This window comes from Xenopus laevis, chromosome 4L (assembly GCF_017654675.1).
Source record: "Xenopus laevis strain J_2021 chromosome 4L, Xenopus_laevis_v10.1, whole genome shotgun sequence".
Classification (NCBI taxonomy): domain Eukaryota; kingdom Metazoa; phylum Chordata; class Amphibia; order Anura; family Pipidae; genus Xenopus; species Xenopus laevis.
In genome coordinates, this window is record NC_054377.1 from 154,005,353 (window position 1) to 154,024,143 (window position 18,791).

General features: G+C 47.3%; 2 protein-coding genes across 12 annotated transcripts in view; one reads left to right on the forward strand and one right to left on the reverse strand.

The window, feature by feature from the left end:
- LOC108704046 (IQ motif and SEC7 domain-containing protein 1) overlaps positions 1-18,791 on the forward strand; it is a 184,971-nt gene that overhangs the window by 129,731 nt on the left and 36,449 nt on the right. The window contains exon 1 of one of the 11 annotated variants that reach the window (XM_041591018.1): positions 7,088-7,213. The exons of 9 other annotated variants lie outside the window; for them this stretch is intronic. Coding sequence is in view for 1 of the 2 variants with exons in the window: in XM_041591016.1 (XP_041446950.1) it covers positions 16,964-17,028 (65 nt within the window). In the remaining variant the exon portion in view is untranslated. Of the gene's footprint in view, positions 1-7,087; positions 7,214-16,826; positions 17,029-18,791 lie in introns of those variants that run through there. One more of the 11 variants, XM_041591016.1, reaches the window with a different exon arrangement.
- Positions 11,299-13,903, reverse strand: LOC121403139 (putative protein TPRXL). Its single transcript, XM_041591021.1, has one exon. It carries the CDS (start codon positions 12,395-12,397, stop codon positions 11,393-11,395), a length of 1,005 nt encoding a protein of 334 aa, XP_041446955.1. The 5' UTR covers positions 12,398-13,903; the 3' UTR covers positions 11,299-11,392.

Below are 18,791 nucleotides of genomic sequence, written 5' to 3' on the forward strand. Positions count from 1 at the left end.
TACAGGACTATTATATTCAACGTTTATTCAACGTTTCGGCATCCTGATGATGGCTCGAGCCGAAACGTTGAATAAACATGCTCTTTTTTTCATCACAAGACCTATGAGTGCAGACTTTTTTTGTTCTATATAAATCAAAAATCTATTTGTTTGTCTGGGTGCAGAAGCATCAAAATTTACACCATACTTAACGAAGAATACGCACTCTCAGGACTTGTAAAATAAAATAATAATTTATTTACAGAACTTCAATCTGACTCTATCCAAGGCCTTTCTCTAAGATATATATCCCACCCCTATCACAGAAATATGGTGGGGGGGTGGCAGACCACAGGGTTTACTATACAAAGTCCTCCCTCCCTACCCCTCTCCTGCCTCAAAGTTCTCTGCAGAGCTGCCCCCTGATGGGGATCAGATAGGATCTGTGCAGCCACTGGGACAGAATGTTCTGTTATACAGATAGCTAGAATCTCAGCTGCCATAAAGCAGGACAGGACTGCTGCTTACAATGGGGATCAGATAGGATCTGTGCAGCCACTAGGACAGAATGTTCTGTTATACAGATAGCTAGAATCTCAGCTGCCATAAAGCAGGACAGGACTGCTGCTTACAATGGGGATCAGATAGGATCTGTGCAGCCACTGGGACAGAATGTTCTGTTATACAGATAGCTAGAATCTCAGCTGCCATAAAGCAGGACAGGACTGCTGCTTACAATGGGGATCAGATAGGATCTGTGCAGCCACTGGGACAGAATGCTCTGTTATACAGATAGCTAGAATCTCAGCTGCCATAAAGCAGGACAGGACTGCTGCTTACAATGGGGATCAGATAGGATCTGTGCAGCCACTAGGACAGAATGTTCTGTTATACAGATAGCTAGAATCTCAGCTGCCATAAAGCAGGACAGGACTGCTGCTTACAATGGGGATCAGATAGGATCTGTGCAGCCACTGGGACAGAATGCTCTGTTATACAGATAGCTAGAATCTCAGCTGCCATAAAGCAGGACAGGACTGCTGCTTACAATGGGGATCAGATAGGATCTGTGCAGCCACTGTGAGTCAGGCCCGGACTGGCAATCTGTGGGTTCTGGCAAATGCCAGAGGGGCTGCTATAAGGTCCCACAGAAAGTCAGTATTTAGTGGGCTGGTGGGGGCTGTTTGGGCCTCTATGTGGGCTGATTGGGCCTCTGTGTACCTGAAATGCCAGGGCCTATTTTAATTCTCAGTCCGGACCTGCTGTGAGTACATAAGTACATTATAGTATCTGGAAGAAGAGATATTGCAGCCTCCTATTGTTCCAGAAGCGACGTGGGTGGGAGAGTGATTATTGGGGTAAGGGGGTTACAAAGAAGATATGTGGGTGAGGTGAGATTATTGAAAAGTGAAACATTTCCTCGGGGGGTAGATGTTCTTGCTGAGAGAGGTTTAATTAGAAGGCTGACTATCTGCCCTCTGGAAAGCCCCAGATGAAGTGGCAGTTGCAAGTGTCACATTTCAAATGCAGAATTTCCCCTTGTTTCCTCCTATTATTTTACATGGGGCCAAAATCTTTGGCAACAACGAGGGCTACAGTAAGAGAAAAGGGGCCCTGGAAATGTAGGGGCCACATCAGATGGGGCAGAATAACTTCCTTAAGTCTGCTTCAGATGGGAGTCAGTTCCCTGCACTCACTATCCTTTTAGTAAGGTAGCACTTCCTGGGAAACTCATGCCCATTGGAGGGTCTGATATTCAGTGCCCCTTTATTTCTTGAATCGTTTATTGGTTGTATTTGTAAGTAACCTGTACATTCACTGTATGTTTATTGTACAACATTGGGGAATGTGTGGCCCTAAGATTTCTGATGTCCCAGCAGCCCCCTGACAAAGGTTACTCCTTGAGCTTGGAGCATGTGAGGGGTTAATGGGGGCACCAGGCACACACTCTAATGGCTCATTATCCTAATTCAGACACAGAAAATTAAGTCCAAACACAATTGATGTGTTGAATTGTGGTCCCCAGGGGCCACAGACACCCCCGAGCAGCTGTGACTCGTAATTGGTCTCCTGTTCATTTCTGACTGGCCATTCTGTATTGGTGGATTCACTTGTGTTGGTTCAGCTTGCCCCGTGGGCTTGCACTCTGCACAGGCACGTAACAGGACACATCTGCCAACGGAGTACTACTGGTCTCCAGTGGTGGCTCGGGAGATTTTATGTTTTTCTTTAAACATTTTTTATTTATTATATAGGCTCCCAAGAGCTGCCCCCCTAAACCTACTGTCCTATGTACAGGCCCTCGGGTTCCTCTATATAAATACAGCCAACCATCATCATCAGCTGTAGGGAACTGTAAATGTACATTAATGGGAATGTGATAGGGACCTTAGATTGTAAGCTCACTGGGGCAGGGACTGATGGGAATGTGATCAGACCTTAGATTGTAAACTCACTGGGACAGGGACTGATGGGAATGTGATAGGGACCTTAGATTGTAAACTCACTGGGACAAGGACTGATGGGAATATGATGGGACCTTAGATTGTAAACTCACTGGGGCAGGGACTGATGGGAATGTGATCAGACCTTAGATTGTAAACTCACTGGGGCAGGGACTGATGGGAATGTGATAGGGACCTTAGATTGTAAGCTCACTGGGGCAGGGACTGATGGGAATGTGATCAGACCTTAGATTGTAAACTCACTGGGACAGGGACTGATGGGAATGTGATAGGGACCTTAGATTGTAAACTCACTGGGACAAGGACTGATGGGAATATGATGGGACCTTAGATTGTAAACTCACTGGGGCAGGGACTGATGGGAATGTGATAGGGACCTTAGATTGTAAGATCACTGGGGCAGGGACTGATGGGAATGTGATAGGGACCTTAGATTGTAAGCTCACTGGGACAAGGACTGATGGGAATATGATCGGACCTTAGATTGTAAACTCACTGGGGCAGGGACTGATGGGAATATGATCGGACCTTAGATTGTGAGCTCACTGGGGCAGGGACTGATGGGAATATGATCGGGCCTTAGATTGTAAACTCACTGGGGCAGGGGCTGACGTGAGCCCTATGTCCTTCATTCCCAGTATGAGCCTCTAATCCCAGTAAAATGTGACACTCCCCTCCCAGTACAAGAGAGACTGCACTGGTTGACACCCAGTGATTGGGGGAGAAGCCCCCCAGCTGTAATGGTGGGGGAGGGACTTATGTCAGAACAATGAGACCACAATGAGTCGCTGCCAAGGGAACTGCTTGTCTCCAAACTAAATAAAAAGCAATAGTGGGGGGCGGGGGGATTAGGGGTTGATCTGCTGCTACAGAATTGCACAAAGCTGCCATGTTGATTCAGCAAGAAGTAAATGGCAGGGCCCCGCACCCCTTGTTTGCCCCATGCTGGTGGCTAGTGAATAACACAGGGTGCTGCACTTATTTGCACCCCTAACTGGGACGCTCACTATTTATTATGAGATGAATGTGAGGGGCTCAATGGGGTTCCTGTCCTGTGTGGGCCCCACTTGTGAGAAGGTGGGGGCTGCTAGTTCTGTTGCACTGGAAGAGTTGCTGGGAGGGGCCACAGGAATTGAGAGTATTTATTTATATGATGTCAGGGAGTAAAGATTCCCCGCACCCTTCTAGTCTCAGATCATATGAGAGGGTCTGGGGTTTTACTGGGGCTCTGTGTGTCCAGCATGTGAACAGTTAATCTCCTGCTCTCCACACACAGAGGGGCCCTTGTGTTACACACACCGCAGGGGCCCCAGCTCATATTTAGCACAAACAGCTCCATACAGACCAATAAGTCTCCTATGTGTCTGCGACGGGTCAGAACAGAACTTTCTGTCATTTAGAAGAAATGTGCATCATGGAAATTCCCTCCCTCACTGCAGTTGGCTCCTCTGCTGCTAAACTGCAACTCCCAGCATCCCTTCTTCAGCTGTGAAACAGTTAATGGAGCAGAGCAAGAACCTTAAAGGGAAATGAAATTAAATAAAAAATGAATTCTCTTGTGCAGAGAGTGACTTGGGCTTTTATTCCTCATGCTCATTGAATTGTTTGCCCCTCTCTTCTGGGTCTGGAATGAAAACTGCTCTCTGGTTGCTAGAGTCAGTGATTATATCTGGTTGCTATGGTCAGTTGTTCTCTCTGTTTGCTAGGATCAGTGATTCTGTCTTGTTGCTAGGGTTAGTGATTATCTCTGGTTGCTAGGATCAGTGATTCTGTCTTGTTGCTAGGGTTAGTGATTATCTCTGGTTGCTATGGTCAGTTGTTCTCTCTGGTTGCTAGGGTCAGTGATTCTGTCTTGTTGCTAGAGTCAGTGATTTTCTCCAGTTGCTAGGGTCAGTGATTCTCTCTGATTGCTATGGTCATAGTTTTGAGATATTGTAAAATGTTAGCCATTGAAGAAATGCAGAAAATGTTAAAGTTTTGTGATACCTGGCTAACTGAATAAGTAACAATTGCAAGCTTTCGGAGCACACAGGCCCCTTCTTATATGGTCAGTAATTCTCTTTGGTTGCTAGGGTCAGTGATTCTGTCTGGTTGCTAGGGTTAGTTGTTCTCTTTGGTTGCTAGGGTCAGTTGTTTACAGCATGAACAACCAAAATGCAGGGAATGTTTGTGTGTGCGGGTGCATGGCCTGTTTCATGTCATGGGATGTGTAGAATATATGTATGTGTGTATATATGTATATATACTTGTATATATGGGAACCCCTGTGCCAGTTAATTCTTTGCTGCAAACTCTTGTGTTGTAAGTGAGCTGCCCCTTTAAACAAAGAGGCTCATGGGAAACAGAGAAGGAGCTGCAGTTGAATCAATAGACAACTGAGTACAGATCTGCTCTCCTCCTCCCCCTGCTGGAAGCTTAAGGAAATGCACCCCAGTCCCATGGCTTATTATTAGCGGAGATTCATAGGGCACCAACATATTGGGCAGAGCTGTACAGTTCAACCAAATCATTAACTCACCATCGAGGGATCTGATCACACAAAATTTCTGTATCGGTGCTTGGATCGAGTTGGATTTAATCTGGGGCAGTGAGGCCATTGGTGTGGGATATTGTCATTCTCCAGCCAGGGATGTTGGGAGTTGTAGTTCTGCCACTGAGGGCCCCACACTTGCTGCATTCCCAGGGCTCTTCTCTGTCTCTGCCCTACACATTATAGGAGGTTAATAAATAAATCTGGGAGTCATGAAACTGATGTGTGAGCAAATGTAGGGACTGTTCCCCTTTAATGAGTGGTGCCCGGGGTTTGGGGGGCCCCAGAAAAAACATTTCCATCCGAATCAGCTCAGAGGCCCAATCACAACCCGGGATCAGCCGGGGGCAATGGAGAAAGGAAAGGGCTTGAGTGTGGCCCCAGGATCTGTGGGAGAGGGAGATGGGGCCCCACAGTGTGGGGGTGCTGATTGTAACTAGTCGGCTGCTAATATAGGGGCGATTGATTTTCTCAGTGTAATTCCCATGGGGCTCCTACTGAATGTTCCTCCAGAGACCGAGGAAAGCCTCATTAACCCCTTCATTGACCCCTTCACTAACCCCTTCATTAGCTGCAGTCTCTCATGCCACAAGGATTTCTGTGTAGTGTATGGGACTCCCCCTGAACCCCAATCTGATTTATTATTAAGTGTAATTGTCGAGGCGGGTGGTGTAGATCAGACAGTTTGAGGGTCACTATATAAGAGCTTGGCAACAGAACTCCAGGTGCAGCCAATGTGACCCCCAAAACTTTTTGGCTTCTCTTCAACCTCTTCTCTCACACTGAAGATCCCCACAGAGAGCATGTTGGGGTACCCCTTTTATGTTTGGGGTTCATGTGTGTATAATAATGAGATGGGGTCTCTGAATAATGACAGTGTACCCCCAGACACATACACACGAGCCCTGCATCATACAACCCCCAACATTCTTATTAAAGGGACAGGTGACGTTTGCTGGAGACAAATATTCAGAGATATAATAAGGGTAACATTCCGTCTCGGGGTTCCACTTTAATGTTCATTTTGGGGGAGAGTCGGGAAAAAAAGACAAAATAACAATTGACAGATGACCAACTGCAAACTGTCTCAGAAAATCAATCATGTTAAAAACTCAGTTGAAGGCGACCTGCCCCTTTATCCCTATTGGCATGTGGATGATACACAAAGGGTTAATCTCTGCCCCACTAATGAGGTGCAAGAAGACTTTGTGGCTTTAATTTCAATGAATTAATTATCAACTGATCGGATGAATTATTCAGGGGGCGTCTCTCCTTTCTGGTCTTTTATTGGACTTGTATCTGAGACTATCTTGTGCCACTCGGAAACGACTGGGCCCCAAACTGTCTGTCACATTATTGTCTGATACATGAGTCACCCCACTTCCCAGCAGCCCCTACTGAGCATGTTCCCTGATTGTTACTAACGTCTGTCCCATAGCAACTGTTACAAGTGGGCTCTTACACCCATTATTGTCCTTTGCTGCTTAGTTACCCTTTAGTTCTGCAGCTGAAAAACAGACGGTGCATAAAGTGTTAATTGCTGCTGGTTCTGTTTTCTTATTCACTGGCCCCGCCCCCATGTCTGAGTGACACCCCTTCCTCTCCATGTTGCTCCCACTTTATTAACTGCTCTGCTTGTGTCAGGATTGTGGGTAAATATGCAAACATATGAGAGGGTTGGGGGTGCAGGTGTGAATTAGGGGGTTGGGGTGTGAGTTGGGGGGGTAGGATGGATGAGATTTGCTGGGAGGGGGAGTTAGTTCCAGACTGATTGTTTGTGGGTGTCATGTTGTTGTTGCAGTGATACTATTTGCCCAGGGTCAGTAAGTCAGTAGATCAGTATGGCAGCTCCAGCTCCAGATGAAATACACGTGTCCCCCCCATAGTGTGGGAGAGTCAGTACTGAGTGGAGTCTGTACAGAGGGGGATTCCTGGGGGGGATCCCGTGCAGCGTCATTACATCAGCAGAATCATTATCATGACGTCAGCTGAATTATGATGACGTCAGCAGCAGCAGATAATGGAATTGCCGGAGTCACGTGCTCCCCGGGGAGCCCCGCGATGATTTGTGCTGAGCGGCCTCTTTGCGCTCAATCAATTTCTCGCTCTAGTCACGGGCTGAGATTGTCGCACGGGGAAGCGCCTGGGACTCGGTCGGCCGATCAGTAACACACGAGCTGCTCTGTCCCGGGCTGTGGTGGAGTCGCTGCCGATACGGAACATCCAGTGAGCGGAGCAGGTGAGTGACAAGGGCCGGGGCTACAGACACAATGGATTCCTGGCGCAGAGCTGAATCCGCAGGGGAGGGGGAGGGGCTTGTAGTGACTCGGCTCTGCAGCAGCGACACTCGCCCAATCCCAGGGACAGACTTAACCCTACAGCTGCCGCTTCTCTCTCACTAATGACCCTGAGCTCAGCTCTAAAGTCCCAGGGAAGGAATGTGAGAGTTGTAGTTGCAGCACAGGGAGCTGCACATTGTAACCCTTCATTCCCTGGCACGGCTTTAATGGGTGCAGCATAAAGGGTTAAATGATGAGCCCGGGCCTTGCTCTTACAATATAGGGAAGGATCTCATACAAAGAAAATTGCTCTGATCACAAGAGCTTACAATCTGGACTGTTAGGGTTATCATGTGCTGTACACAGATATATACACACTATATACCCCTCTCTCACTTTGCTGACTCCTCATCTTGCCCATCCCCACTTTGTGTCTCGTACTCCCTTCTTTTAGATTGTAAGCTCTTATGAGCAGGGTCTCTGTTACTCCTGTATGGGTCATTATATAATATTATATTATTATTACATATTACACTGCAGAGCCACATGAAGGGGAGGAGCCTGGGCTGGGGGCAGTGGTGGATAAAACAGCAGGTGGAAGTTTTTCTCAGGATTTTTTTTATATTGAGTTGACATTGCCCCATATGTGTTGTATAACATAATTTGTTACATTTCAAGCAGTAAAAATAATTCTCAAGGATACAAATTGTCCTTCAGTTATTGCACTGGTGCTGCCCAAGTGATCTCTCCCATACCCAGAGCACTGATATACCCAGAGCACGGATATACCCAGAGCATTGATATACCCAGAGCACTGATATACCCAGGGCACTGATATACCCAGGGCACTGATATACCCAGGGCACTGATATACCCAGAGCATTGATATACCCAGAGCATTGATATACCCAGGGCATTGATATACCCAGGGCATTGATATACCCAGAGCACTGATATACCCAGAGCACTGATATACCCAGAGCATTGATATACCCAGGGCACTGATATACCCAGGGCACTGATATACCCAGGGCACTGATATACCCAGGGCACTGATATACCCAGGGCACTGATATACCCAGAGCATTGATATACCCAGAGCATTGATATACCCAGAGCACTGATATACCCAGAGCACTGATATACCCAGGGCACTGATATACCCAGGGCACTGATATACCCAGGGCACTGATATACCCAGAGCATTGATATACCCAGAGCACTGATATACCCAGGGCACTGATATACCCAGGGCACTGATATACCCAGGGCACTGATATACCCAGAGCATTGATATACCCAGGGCACTGATATACCCAGAGCATTGATATACCCAGGGCACTGATGGATTCCCAGCTCGCTCTGCAGTGAGGAGGGAAATGCTGTGTTGTGCTGAGTCCTGCTTGCCAGCAAGGTGAGGGTTAATGCAGCGCTGGGCCAGTTGCGGGTTCCTATTGGCCGCTTGCTGCATAGAAATCTCAGGGAAAGAATAAGAATCAGCAGGTTTCCCATTAGACCCCCAGACCAATAGAATCCCCTCCCTGTGCAGCAAATGGTCCAAAGAATAAACATCAACAGACTTCAACCCTGGGACGAATGTTCCCTTTAATAGATTAGAGATTCCTCATCCCCCAGGTACAATGTGAACTCAATATCCCTCCCCCTGTCTGTACTGTAATGGGAGGGCAAGTTGGGGGTTGTAGTTGAACAAGAGCTGAAGGGCCACACGATGGACAGAGCTACTGGCAGAGGATGGTTGTGGCCCAATGTGGCTGTAGTTAACTCTTTCAGTCCCTGCAGCAGAGAGGAATGTATCAGCCAATAGAGAAATGTCACAGACAGGAGAAGAGACTTTACTCCTGGGAGAGATAAAGGTTTGTGCAGCGAATGTAGAAGAGGGCAGAGTACAACCCACATCTCTTGTGCCGCCCGATTTACCCATTAAAGGCACTTTTGTGTTATTCGGAGCAGTAGCCGCGGCACGGGGGGAACTCGCTACTTACCTGTAACGTGGGTCGGATTTAGGACTTTGTGGAGCAAACGAGGAGCAGGTGAGTCAAGTGCAAAGTGTGTTAGTGCCCGGGGCAGGGGGGCACGGGGGGCTCTTGGTTGGGTTCAGTGTGTGACATCAGCCTGAATTAGAATTTTACCGAAATTAACTCTGGATCCAACACTTGGCCCTGAATTGGCACCAGTGCCCGGGGAAGTGGAATAAAATAATGTGGGGGGGGGGGGTTAAAGGAAACTCCCCCGAGATCATTTATGTTCAGAAAGTGCAGAATTGTTTGTGCCACGTGTGCTGAACTATAACTCTGCTCTGCGTGCCCATTAACCGTTTGTACCTATGTTATTGTTATGTACATGGCACAATGGGACCCTGCACTTAACACTTTCCTTGCCCAGCTGTTACACACGGGCTTCCCTATACACACTCACTATACACACTCACTATACATACACACTCACTATACACACTCACTATACACACTCACTATACACACTCACTATACACACTCACTATACACACTCACTATACACACTCACTATACACACTCACTATACTCACTCACTATACACACTCACTATACTCACTCACTATACACACTTACTATACACACACACACACACTCACTATACATACTATACACACTGGCTATACACACTCACTATACTCACTATACACACTCACTATACACACTCACTATACACACTCACTATACTCACTCACTATACTCACTCACTATACACACTCACTATACTCACTCACTATACTCACTCACTATACACACTCACTATACACACTCACTATACACACTCACTATACACACTCACTATACACACTCACTATACACACTCACTATACACACTCACTATACACACTCACTATACACACTCACTATACACACTCCCTATACACACTCCCTATACACACTCCCTATACACACTCCCTATACACACTCCCTATACACACTCACTATACACACTCACTATACTATACACTCGCAATATATACTCACTATACACTCGCTATACACAGTCACTATACTCACTATATACACTCACTATACACACTCACTATATACACTCACTATATATACTCGCTATACACACTCACTATATATACTCACTATATATACTCACTATACACACTCGCTATACTCACTCACTATATATACTCACTATATATACTCGCTATATATACTCTACACACTCACTATACACACTCCCAATATACAACACACACACTGTACACACTCACTGTACACAGTCACTATATATACTCACTATACACACTGGCTGTACACACTCACTATATATACTCACTATACACACTCGCTATATATACTCGCTATATATACTCACTATACATACTCACTACACTCACTCACTATACTCACTCGCTATACACACTCCCAATATACAACACACTCACTGTAAACACTCCCAATATACAACACACTCCCAATATACAACACACTCACTGTATACACTCACTATACACACTCCCAATATACAACACACTCACTATACACACTCACTGTATACACTCACTATACACACTCACAATATACAACACACTCTCTGTATACACTCACTATACACACTCACAATATACAACACACTCTCTGTATACACTCACTATACACACTCCCAATATACAACACACTCACTGTACACACTTACTGTACACACTCACTGTACACACTCACTGTACACACTCACTGTACACACTCGCTATACACACTCGCTATACACACTCCCAATATACAACACACTCACTGTACACACTCACTGTACACACTCACTGTACACACTCACTGTACACACTCACTGTACACACTCACTGTACACACTCCCAATATACAACACACTCACTGTACACACTGTTGCACCAGTGGAATCACAATTAAGCGCACATCCACGTCACACTTGTGCTTTCCCTTACAAGTTGTGGCCATTTCAACAAAGTTTACCAACTGGCACAAATCTTTGCACATTTATTGTCTGGTGCAGCATTTTTAACCTGATTGTAGTGGAATTCTGGGAAGTTGCAACATGGCGAATTGAATTGCGTATTTTTTGCACATTTCACTTCTTTAGTGGTTTGAATAACTGCCATCCTTGCATTTGCACTGTGGTTACTTATTCAGTCTTGTGGCTCCCCAGCTACTGCTACTGGGATGCATTGCACTGGGATTACTGGTGCTACTGGGAAGCATTGCACTGGGATTACTGGTGCTACTGGGATTCATTGCACTGGGATTACTGGTGCTACTGAGAAGCATTGCACTGGGATTACTGGTGCTACTGGGATGCATTGCACTGGGACTATTGGTGCTACTGGGACGTATTGCACTGGGATTACTGGTGCTACTGGGATACATTTCACTGGGATTACTGGTGCTACTCGGATGCATTGCATTGGAACTGTTGGTGCTACCGGGTTGTATTGCACTGGGATTACTGGTGCTACAGGGATGCATTGCACTGGAACTATTGGTGCTACTGGGATACATTTCACTGAGATTACTGGTGCTACTGGGATGCATTGCACTGGGACTATTGGTGCTACTGGGACGTATTGCACAGGGATTACTGGTGCTACTGGGATGCATCACAGTGGGATTACTGGTGCTACTCGGCCTCATTGCACTGGTGCTACTGGGCCACATTGCAATGCTACTACTGGCATTAGTGGGCTTTATTGTACTGGAATTACTGGTGCTACTGGGTGACATTGCACTGGGATTACTTGTGTTACTGGTCCTTATTGCACTGGAATTAATGGTGCTACTGGGCCACATTGCAATGCTACTACTGGGATTACTGGTGCTACTGGGCCACATTGCACTGGGATTCCTGGTGATACTGGGATGCATTGCACTGGGATTATTGGTGCCACTGGGCCGCATTGCACTGGGATTACTGGTGATACTGGGCCGCATTGCACTGGGATTACTGGTGATACTGGGCCTCATTGCACTGAGATTACTGGTGCTACTGGGCCGCATTGCACTGGGATTACTGGTGATACTGGGCCGCATTGCACTGGGATTACTGGTGATTCTGGGCCTCATTGCACTGGAATTACTGGTGCTACTGGGCTGCATTGCACTGAAATTACTGGTGCTACTGGGCTGCATTGCACTGGGATTACTTGTGATACTGGATGTATTGCACTGGGATTACTGGTGCTACTGGGCTGCATTGCACTTGAATTACTGGTGCTAATGGGCCTCATTGCACTGGGATTGCTGGTGATACTGGGATGGATTGCACTGGAATTACTGGTGCTACTGGGCCTCATTGCACTGGAAATACTGGTTCTACTGGTCTGCATTGCACTGGGATTACTGGTGATATGACAGATTATTAGTGTTACAGGCAGTGTTTCTGTGACTGGTGGATGAATGACAGTTTTGTTGACTGGCTGATAAAGTGACAGTCAGCAAATGCCAAGGATGCCAGGCGCCTGCAGCTCTGATTGGTACAAAGTGATATTGTTCTGTCTGCAGATGAATGTGACCCAGCAATGCCCAGAGAGCATCATGGGATATCAGGAGCCCCCCGGCATTGGGTAGATAGATGTGTCTCTAGCATCATAAGTAATTTCACTATTTTTATATTTAAAATGAGCACATTGGTTTATCATTCTGCACCATAGAGACATCATTGCATTGATGTGGCCCCTAGTGCCAGTGTGTAAGGGGCCCGCCAGGCTGCTGCACAATGTTATCCTATAGGAGCGCCGATGTTTAATCCATATAAATGGGAGAAATTACAGTTTTGGCGTTGCCGGGAAATTGGTTTATCTGGAGACATTACATATTTATGATTGGCTTTTAGTCTTCCCTGACAGGAGAATCAATCAATCCATTGGGCCCCTGTATATTTTATGTGTGTCCCAGTGGGGCCCGGGATTCTCTGAGCTTCTCACAATGTTTATTAATTGCTTTTCTTTCGGCTTTTAATTAGTGGCGCCTCAGGGAGGAGATTTGTCACGGTGATGGGGAACGTCTGTGTTTAATCTCTCCCCCCCCCCCCTGCACTCACCATAATGCCCAGAATGTACCCGAATTACTGCCAGACACAACTGAGCAGCTCACATGAGACACTCTCCATGAGACAGCCTGGGATTATTGTGAGAGACGGGTCACTCTCCATGAGACAGCCTGGGATTATTGGGAGAGACGGGTCACTCTCCATGAGACATCCTGAGATTATAGTGAGAGACAGTCACTCTCCAGGAGACAGACTGAGATTATAATGAGAGACATTGGTCACTCTCCATGAGACAGCCTGGGATTATAGTGAGAGACCGTCACTCTCCGTGAGACATCCTGAGATTATAGTGAGAGACGGGTCACTCTCCGTGAGACAGCCTGAGATTATAGTGAGAGACAGTCACTCTCCATGAGACAGACTGAGATTATAATGAGAGACATTGGTCACTCTCCATGAGACAGCCTGGGATTATAGTGAGAGACCGTCACTCTCCGTGAGACATCCTGAGATTATAGTGAGAGACGGGTCACTCTCCGTGAGACAGCCTGGGATTATAGCGATAGACAGGTCACTCTCCATGAGACAGTCTGAGATTATAGCGAGAGAGAGTCACTCTCCGTGAGACAGCCTGGGATTATTGTGAGAGACAGGGGTCACTCTCCATGAGACAGCCTGGGTTTGTAGTGAGAGAAGGAGGTCACTCTCTGTGAGACAGCCTATGATTATAGTGAGAAAAAGGGGTCACTCTCCGTGAAACAGCCTGAGATTATAATGAGAGACATTGGTCACTCTCCATGAGACAGCCTGGGGTTGTAGTGAGAGATGGGGTCACTCTCTGTGAGACAGCCTGAGATTACAATGAATAACGGGGGTCAATCTCCATGAGAAATCCTGGGTTTGTAGTGAGAGACGGGGGTCACTCTCCGTGAGACATCTTGAGATTATAGTCAGAGACAGGGGTCACTCTTCGTGAGACAGGCTGGGGTTGTAGTGAGAGACAGGGGTCACTCTTCGTGAGAGATAGGGGACAGTGAGACAGCCTAGGTTTAAAGTGAGAGACGGGTCGGTGAGACAGCCTGGGATTGTAGTGAAATACAGGGGTCAGTGAGACAGCCTGGGATTATAGTGTGTAAACTCACTGGGGCAGGGACTGATGGGAATGTGATAAAGCCCTTAGATTGTAAACTCACTGGGGCAGGGACTGATGGGAATGTGATAGGGACATTAGATTGTAAACTTCCTGGGGCAGGGACTGATGGGAATGTGTTTGGGACCTTTGATTGTAAGATCACTGGGGCAGGGACTGATAGGAATGTGATAGGGACGTTAGATTGTAAGCTCACTTGGGCAGGGACTGATGGGAATGTGGTAGGGACCTTAGATTGTAAACTCACTGGGTCAGGGAATGATGGGCATGTGATAGGGACATTAGATTGTAAACTCACTGGGACAGGGACTGATGGGAATGTAATAGGGACATTAGATTGTAAACTTCCTGGGGCAGGGACTGATGGGAATGTGATAGGGACCTTAGATCGTGAGCTCAGTGGGGCAGAGACTGATGGGAATGTGTTTGGGACCTTAGATTGTAAGCTCGCTGGGGCAGGGACTGATAGGAATGTGATAGGGACGTTAGATTGTAAACTCACTTGGGCAGGGACTGATGGGAATGTGGTAGGGACCTTAGATTGTAAACTCACTCAGGCACCTTAGATTGTACGCTCACTGGTTAAGGGACTGATGGGAATGTGATAGGGACCTTAGATTGTAAGCTCACTGGGTAAGGGACTGATGGGAATGTGATAGGGACCTTAGATTGTAAGCTCACTGGGGCAGAGACTGCTGGGAATGTGATTGGGACCTTAGATTGTTAGCTCACTGGGACAGGGACTGTTAGGAATGTAATAGGGACCTTATAAACCCGCGCCCACCCCGCTGTGATGTCACAGAAGGGGGCGGGGTATGGCTGGTGCGAGCATTTAAAAGGGCATGCACGAAAGCGGCTGTGGGGCAGTAAATGTTTGCGGGCCGCCTGAAGACAGGGGGGTTATTTATCAACACTGGACAAATTTTCCCATTGGCAGTTACCCATGGCAACCAATCAGATTGTTGCATTCATTTTCTACCTGCAGCTGCCTGAAAAAAGCCAAATACTGATTGGTTGCTATGGGTTACTGCCAATGGGCAAATTTGTCCAGTGTTGATAAATGAGTGATCATTAGGGGTCACCCCCCCCCCATTCCCTTTCACTGGTGCAACATTTGCTGCATGTGATACATTGTGTCACCGGAAGTGCCATTTCCTCTTTTTCCTTCTCTTCTTCCTCATTTCCTTCCTCTGTTTGTTCAGCAGAGAGAGAGAAGCAGTAAATATGTGGCACCGTGAGGGCAATGCACCCAGTCTCTATTTATACTGAGGGTTCATTCAAATACTCACTTAGCCTTTAAACCTGCACAGACCCACTGCCTCTCCCCAGTAGTGACACAGGTAGGTGAGTATTTACAGTCAGTACAGACGTGTATATATATATGTATTGCACTGTATCCCTGAGGAGCACAATGAATAAAAGTGGTTTTATTTTAAGGTAACGGATTCTGAGCCTGAACTCAGAGAGTGAACCCCCGGCCCAGTCCCACATTCCCCACATAAAGATCTTGATCTGATCTCCAGCCCCAGGCAGGGCAAGCGGGTAGATTAACACTATCAGTGCAGTAACCTATCCCTGCCCCGCTCTCTGCCCACGTTGCGCTGCAATCCCTGCTCTGCAATCCCTGTCCCGCTCTCTGCAATCCCTGCTCTGCAATCCCTGTCCCGCTCTCTGCCCCGCTCTCTGCAATTCCTGCTCTGTAATCCCTGCCCCGCTTTCTGCCCACGTTGCTCTACAATCCCTGCCCCACTCTCTGCCCCGCTCTCTCCAATGACTGCTCTGCAATCCCTGCCCACTCTCTGCAATCCCTGCTCTGCAAGCCTTACTCTCAGGGTCGCCATCAGAAACTTTGGGGCCCCGCACGTTATTTTTATGGGGCCCCCATTGTGTACGACACAAATAGTCAGCAGGTACGTGGGTTTTGTGGGGACAAAAGATTAAACTTGTTGAATGTAATTTTTTCAACCACAGCTACTGTGATGCAAACTCACCAAAAATGTACTGAAAGCCGGGGTGTAACTATATAGGAAACAGTAACTGCTGGGGGTCCAGGAACTACAGGGGCCCGTGGGACTGATGAGTAGAGTTTGCCCTAAGTTTAAACCTACTTGCCCCCGTCACACTGCTCTCATTGATACAAACTGTAATATACCCAAGTCTCTTTGAAAGTAACACGTTTTTGTATAAGTTTTGTAAATTGTGTAAGTGGGACAATAATCAGTCGTGCGGCTCTGCCCTCCCTGCTCTGCCCTCCCTGCTCTGCCCTCCCTGCTCTGCCCTCGCTGCTCTGCAATCCCTGCTCCACTCCCCCAGCTCTGGTCACTTTGCTCTGCAGTTTCCTGTTCCTTCCCATGGAAAAACAAAGCGAGTGAGAGGAGCCAATGGGATGTGTGGGATCTCCGGGCTCCTCCCTTCTCTCCAGCTCCACTCAGTCCCATCCTCCCCTGTCTGTGCTGCTGGTATGGGGGGTCTGTGTCGGGATGGTGAGGGAATCAGAGGGGGGAGACGGTAACTCCCTGCGATCCCCAAACTCCCTGCGATCCCCCTACTCCCGGCCATGTGGTGCCTCCAGTGTAACTCAGAGAGGACTCAGTCCCTGCTGGAGCTCAAGTCAGACAGTTGGTAAGTAAAGTACCCTGAGTTACTACTCTCTGTTGTGTTTCACTGGGACTTCTTATTTGTGCTCTGGATTTTACTGTGTGTGATCTGTGCTGTGTCTTATGGCAACTCCCACTGTGTCCTCTACTTACTGTGTCATATAGAACTGCCCCCCACATGCACTGGTACCCCCAACATTCACATTCAATTAGGCCTATACACCTGGGTACCCCTGGAACTATAGCAGGGTGACACCCCAATGTTTCTATATATCTGTAACCTTGTTATGAGCTAAGGGGGCCCAGTCTGAAGGTCAGTTAGGGGGAGATTTGGGGTGAGTGCTTATTTGTGCCCTGGGTACCCCTGGAACTATAGCAGGGTGACTGTTACCCCAATGTTTCTATATATCTGTAACCTTGTTATGAGCTAAGGGGGCCCAGTCTGAAGGTCAGTTAGGGGGAGATTTGGGGTAAGTGTTTATTTGTACCCTGGGTACCCCTGGAACTATAGCAGGGTGACACCCCAATGTTTCTATATATCTGTAACCTTGTTATGAGCTAAGGGGGCCCAGTCTGAAGGTCAGTTAGGGGGAGATTTGGGCTGAGTGCTTATTTGTATCCTGGGTACCCCTGGAACTATAGCAGGGTGACACCCCAATGTTTCTATATATCTGTAACCTTGTTATGAGCTAAGGGGGCCCAGTCTGAAGGTCAGTTAGCGGGAGATTTGGGGTGAGTGTTTATTTGTACCCTGGGTACCCCTGGAACTATAGCAGGGTGACACCCCAATGTTTCTATATATCTGTAACCTTGTTATGAGCTAAGGGGGCCCAGGCTGAAGGTCAGTTAGGGGGAGATTTGGGGTGAGTGCTTATTTGTATCCTGGGTACCCCTGGAACTATAGCAGGGTGACACCCCAATGTTTCTATATATCTGTAACCTTGTTATGAGCTAAGGGGGCCCAGGCTGAAGGTCAGTTAGGGGGAGATTTGGGGTGAGTGCTTATTTGTATCCTGGGTACCCCTGGAACTATAGCAGGGTGACACCCCAATGTTTCTATATATCTGTAACCTTGTTATCAGCTAAGGGGGCCCAGTCTGAAGGTCAGTTAGGGGGAGATTTGGGGTGAGTGCTTATTTGTGCCCTGGGTACCCCTGGAACTATAGCAGGGTGACTGTTACCCCAATGTTTCTATATATCTGTAACCTTGTTATGAGCTAAGGGGGCCCAGTCTGAAGGCCAGTTAGGGGGAGATTTGGGGTGAGTGCTTATTTGTACCCTGGGTACCCCTGGAACTATAGCAGGGTGACACCCCAATGTTTCTATATATCTGTAACCTTGTTATGAGCTAAGGGGGTCCAGTCTGAAGGTCAGTTAGGGGGAGATTTGGGGTGAGTGATTATTTGTACCCTGGGTACCCCTGGAACTATAGCAGGGTGACTGTTACCCCAATGTTTCTATATATCTGTAACCTTGTTATGAGCTAAGGGGGCCCAGTCTGAAGGTCAGTTAGGGGGAGATTTGGGGTGAGTGCTGATTTGTACCCCTGGAACTGTAGCAGGGTGTACTAAGTGACTGGTTTTGTGGAGTTGGGGTCCAGTCTCTCTGTTGGAAGTTCTGTGGGCAGAAGGGTCAGTCTGGTTCAGTCTATATTGTGACCCTGACGTGTGGGTATTTTTGGGAATATTTCGGGGGGTTGAGCTGGAGTCGGTGCTCTGTGGCACATGGGTTTATGTTTCCTTTATGTTTGGGCGTAAGAAGCAGTTCCTGGTTCATTTTTACTGGTGA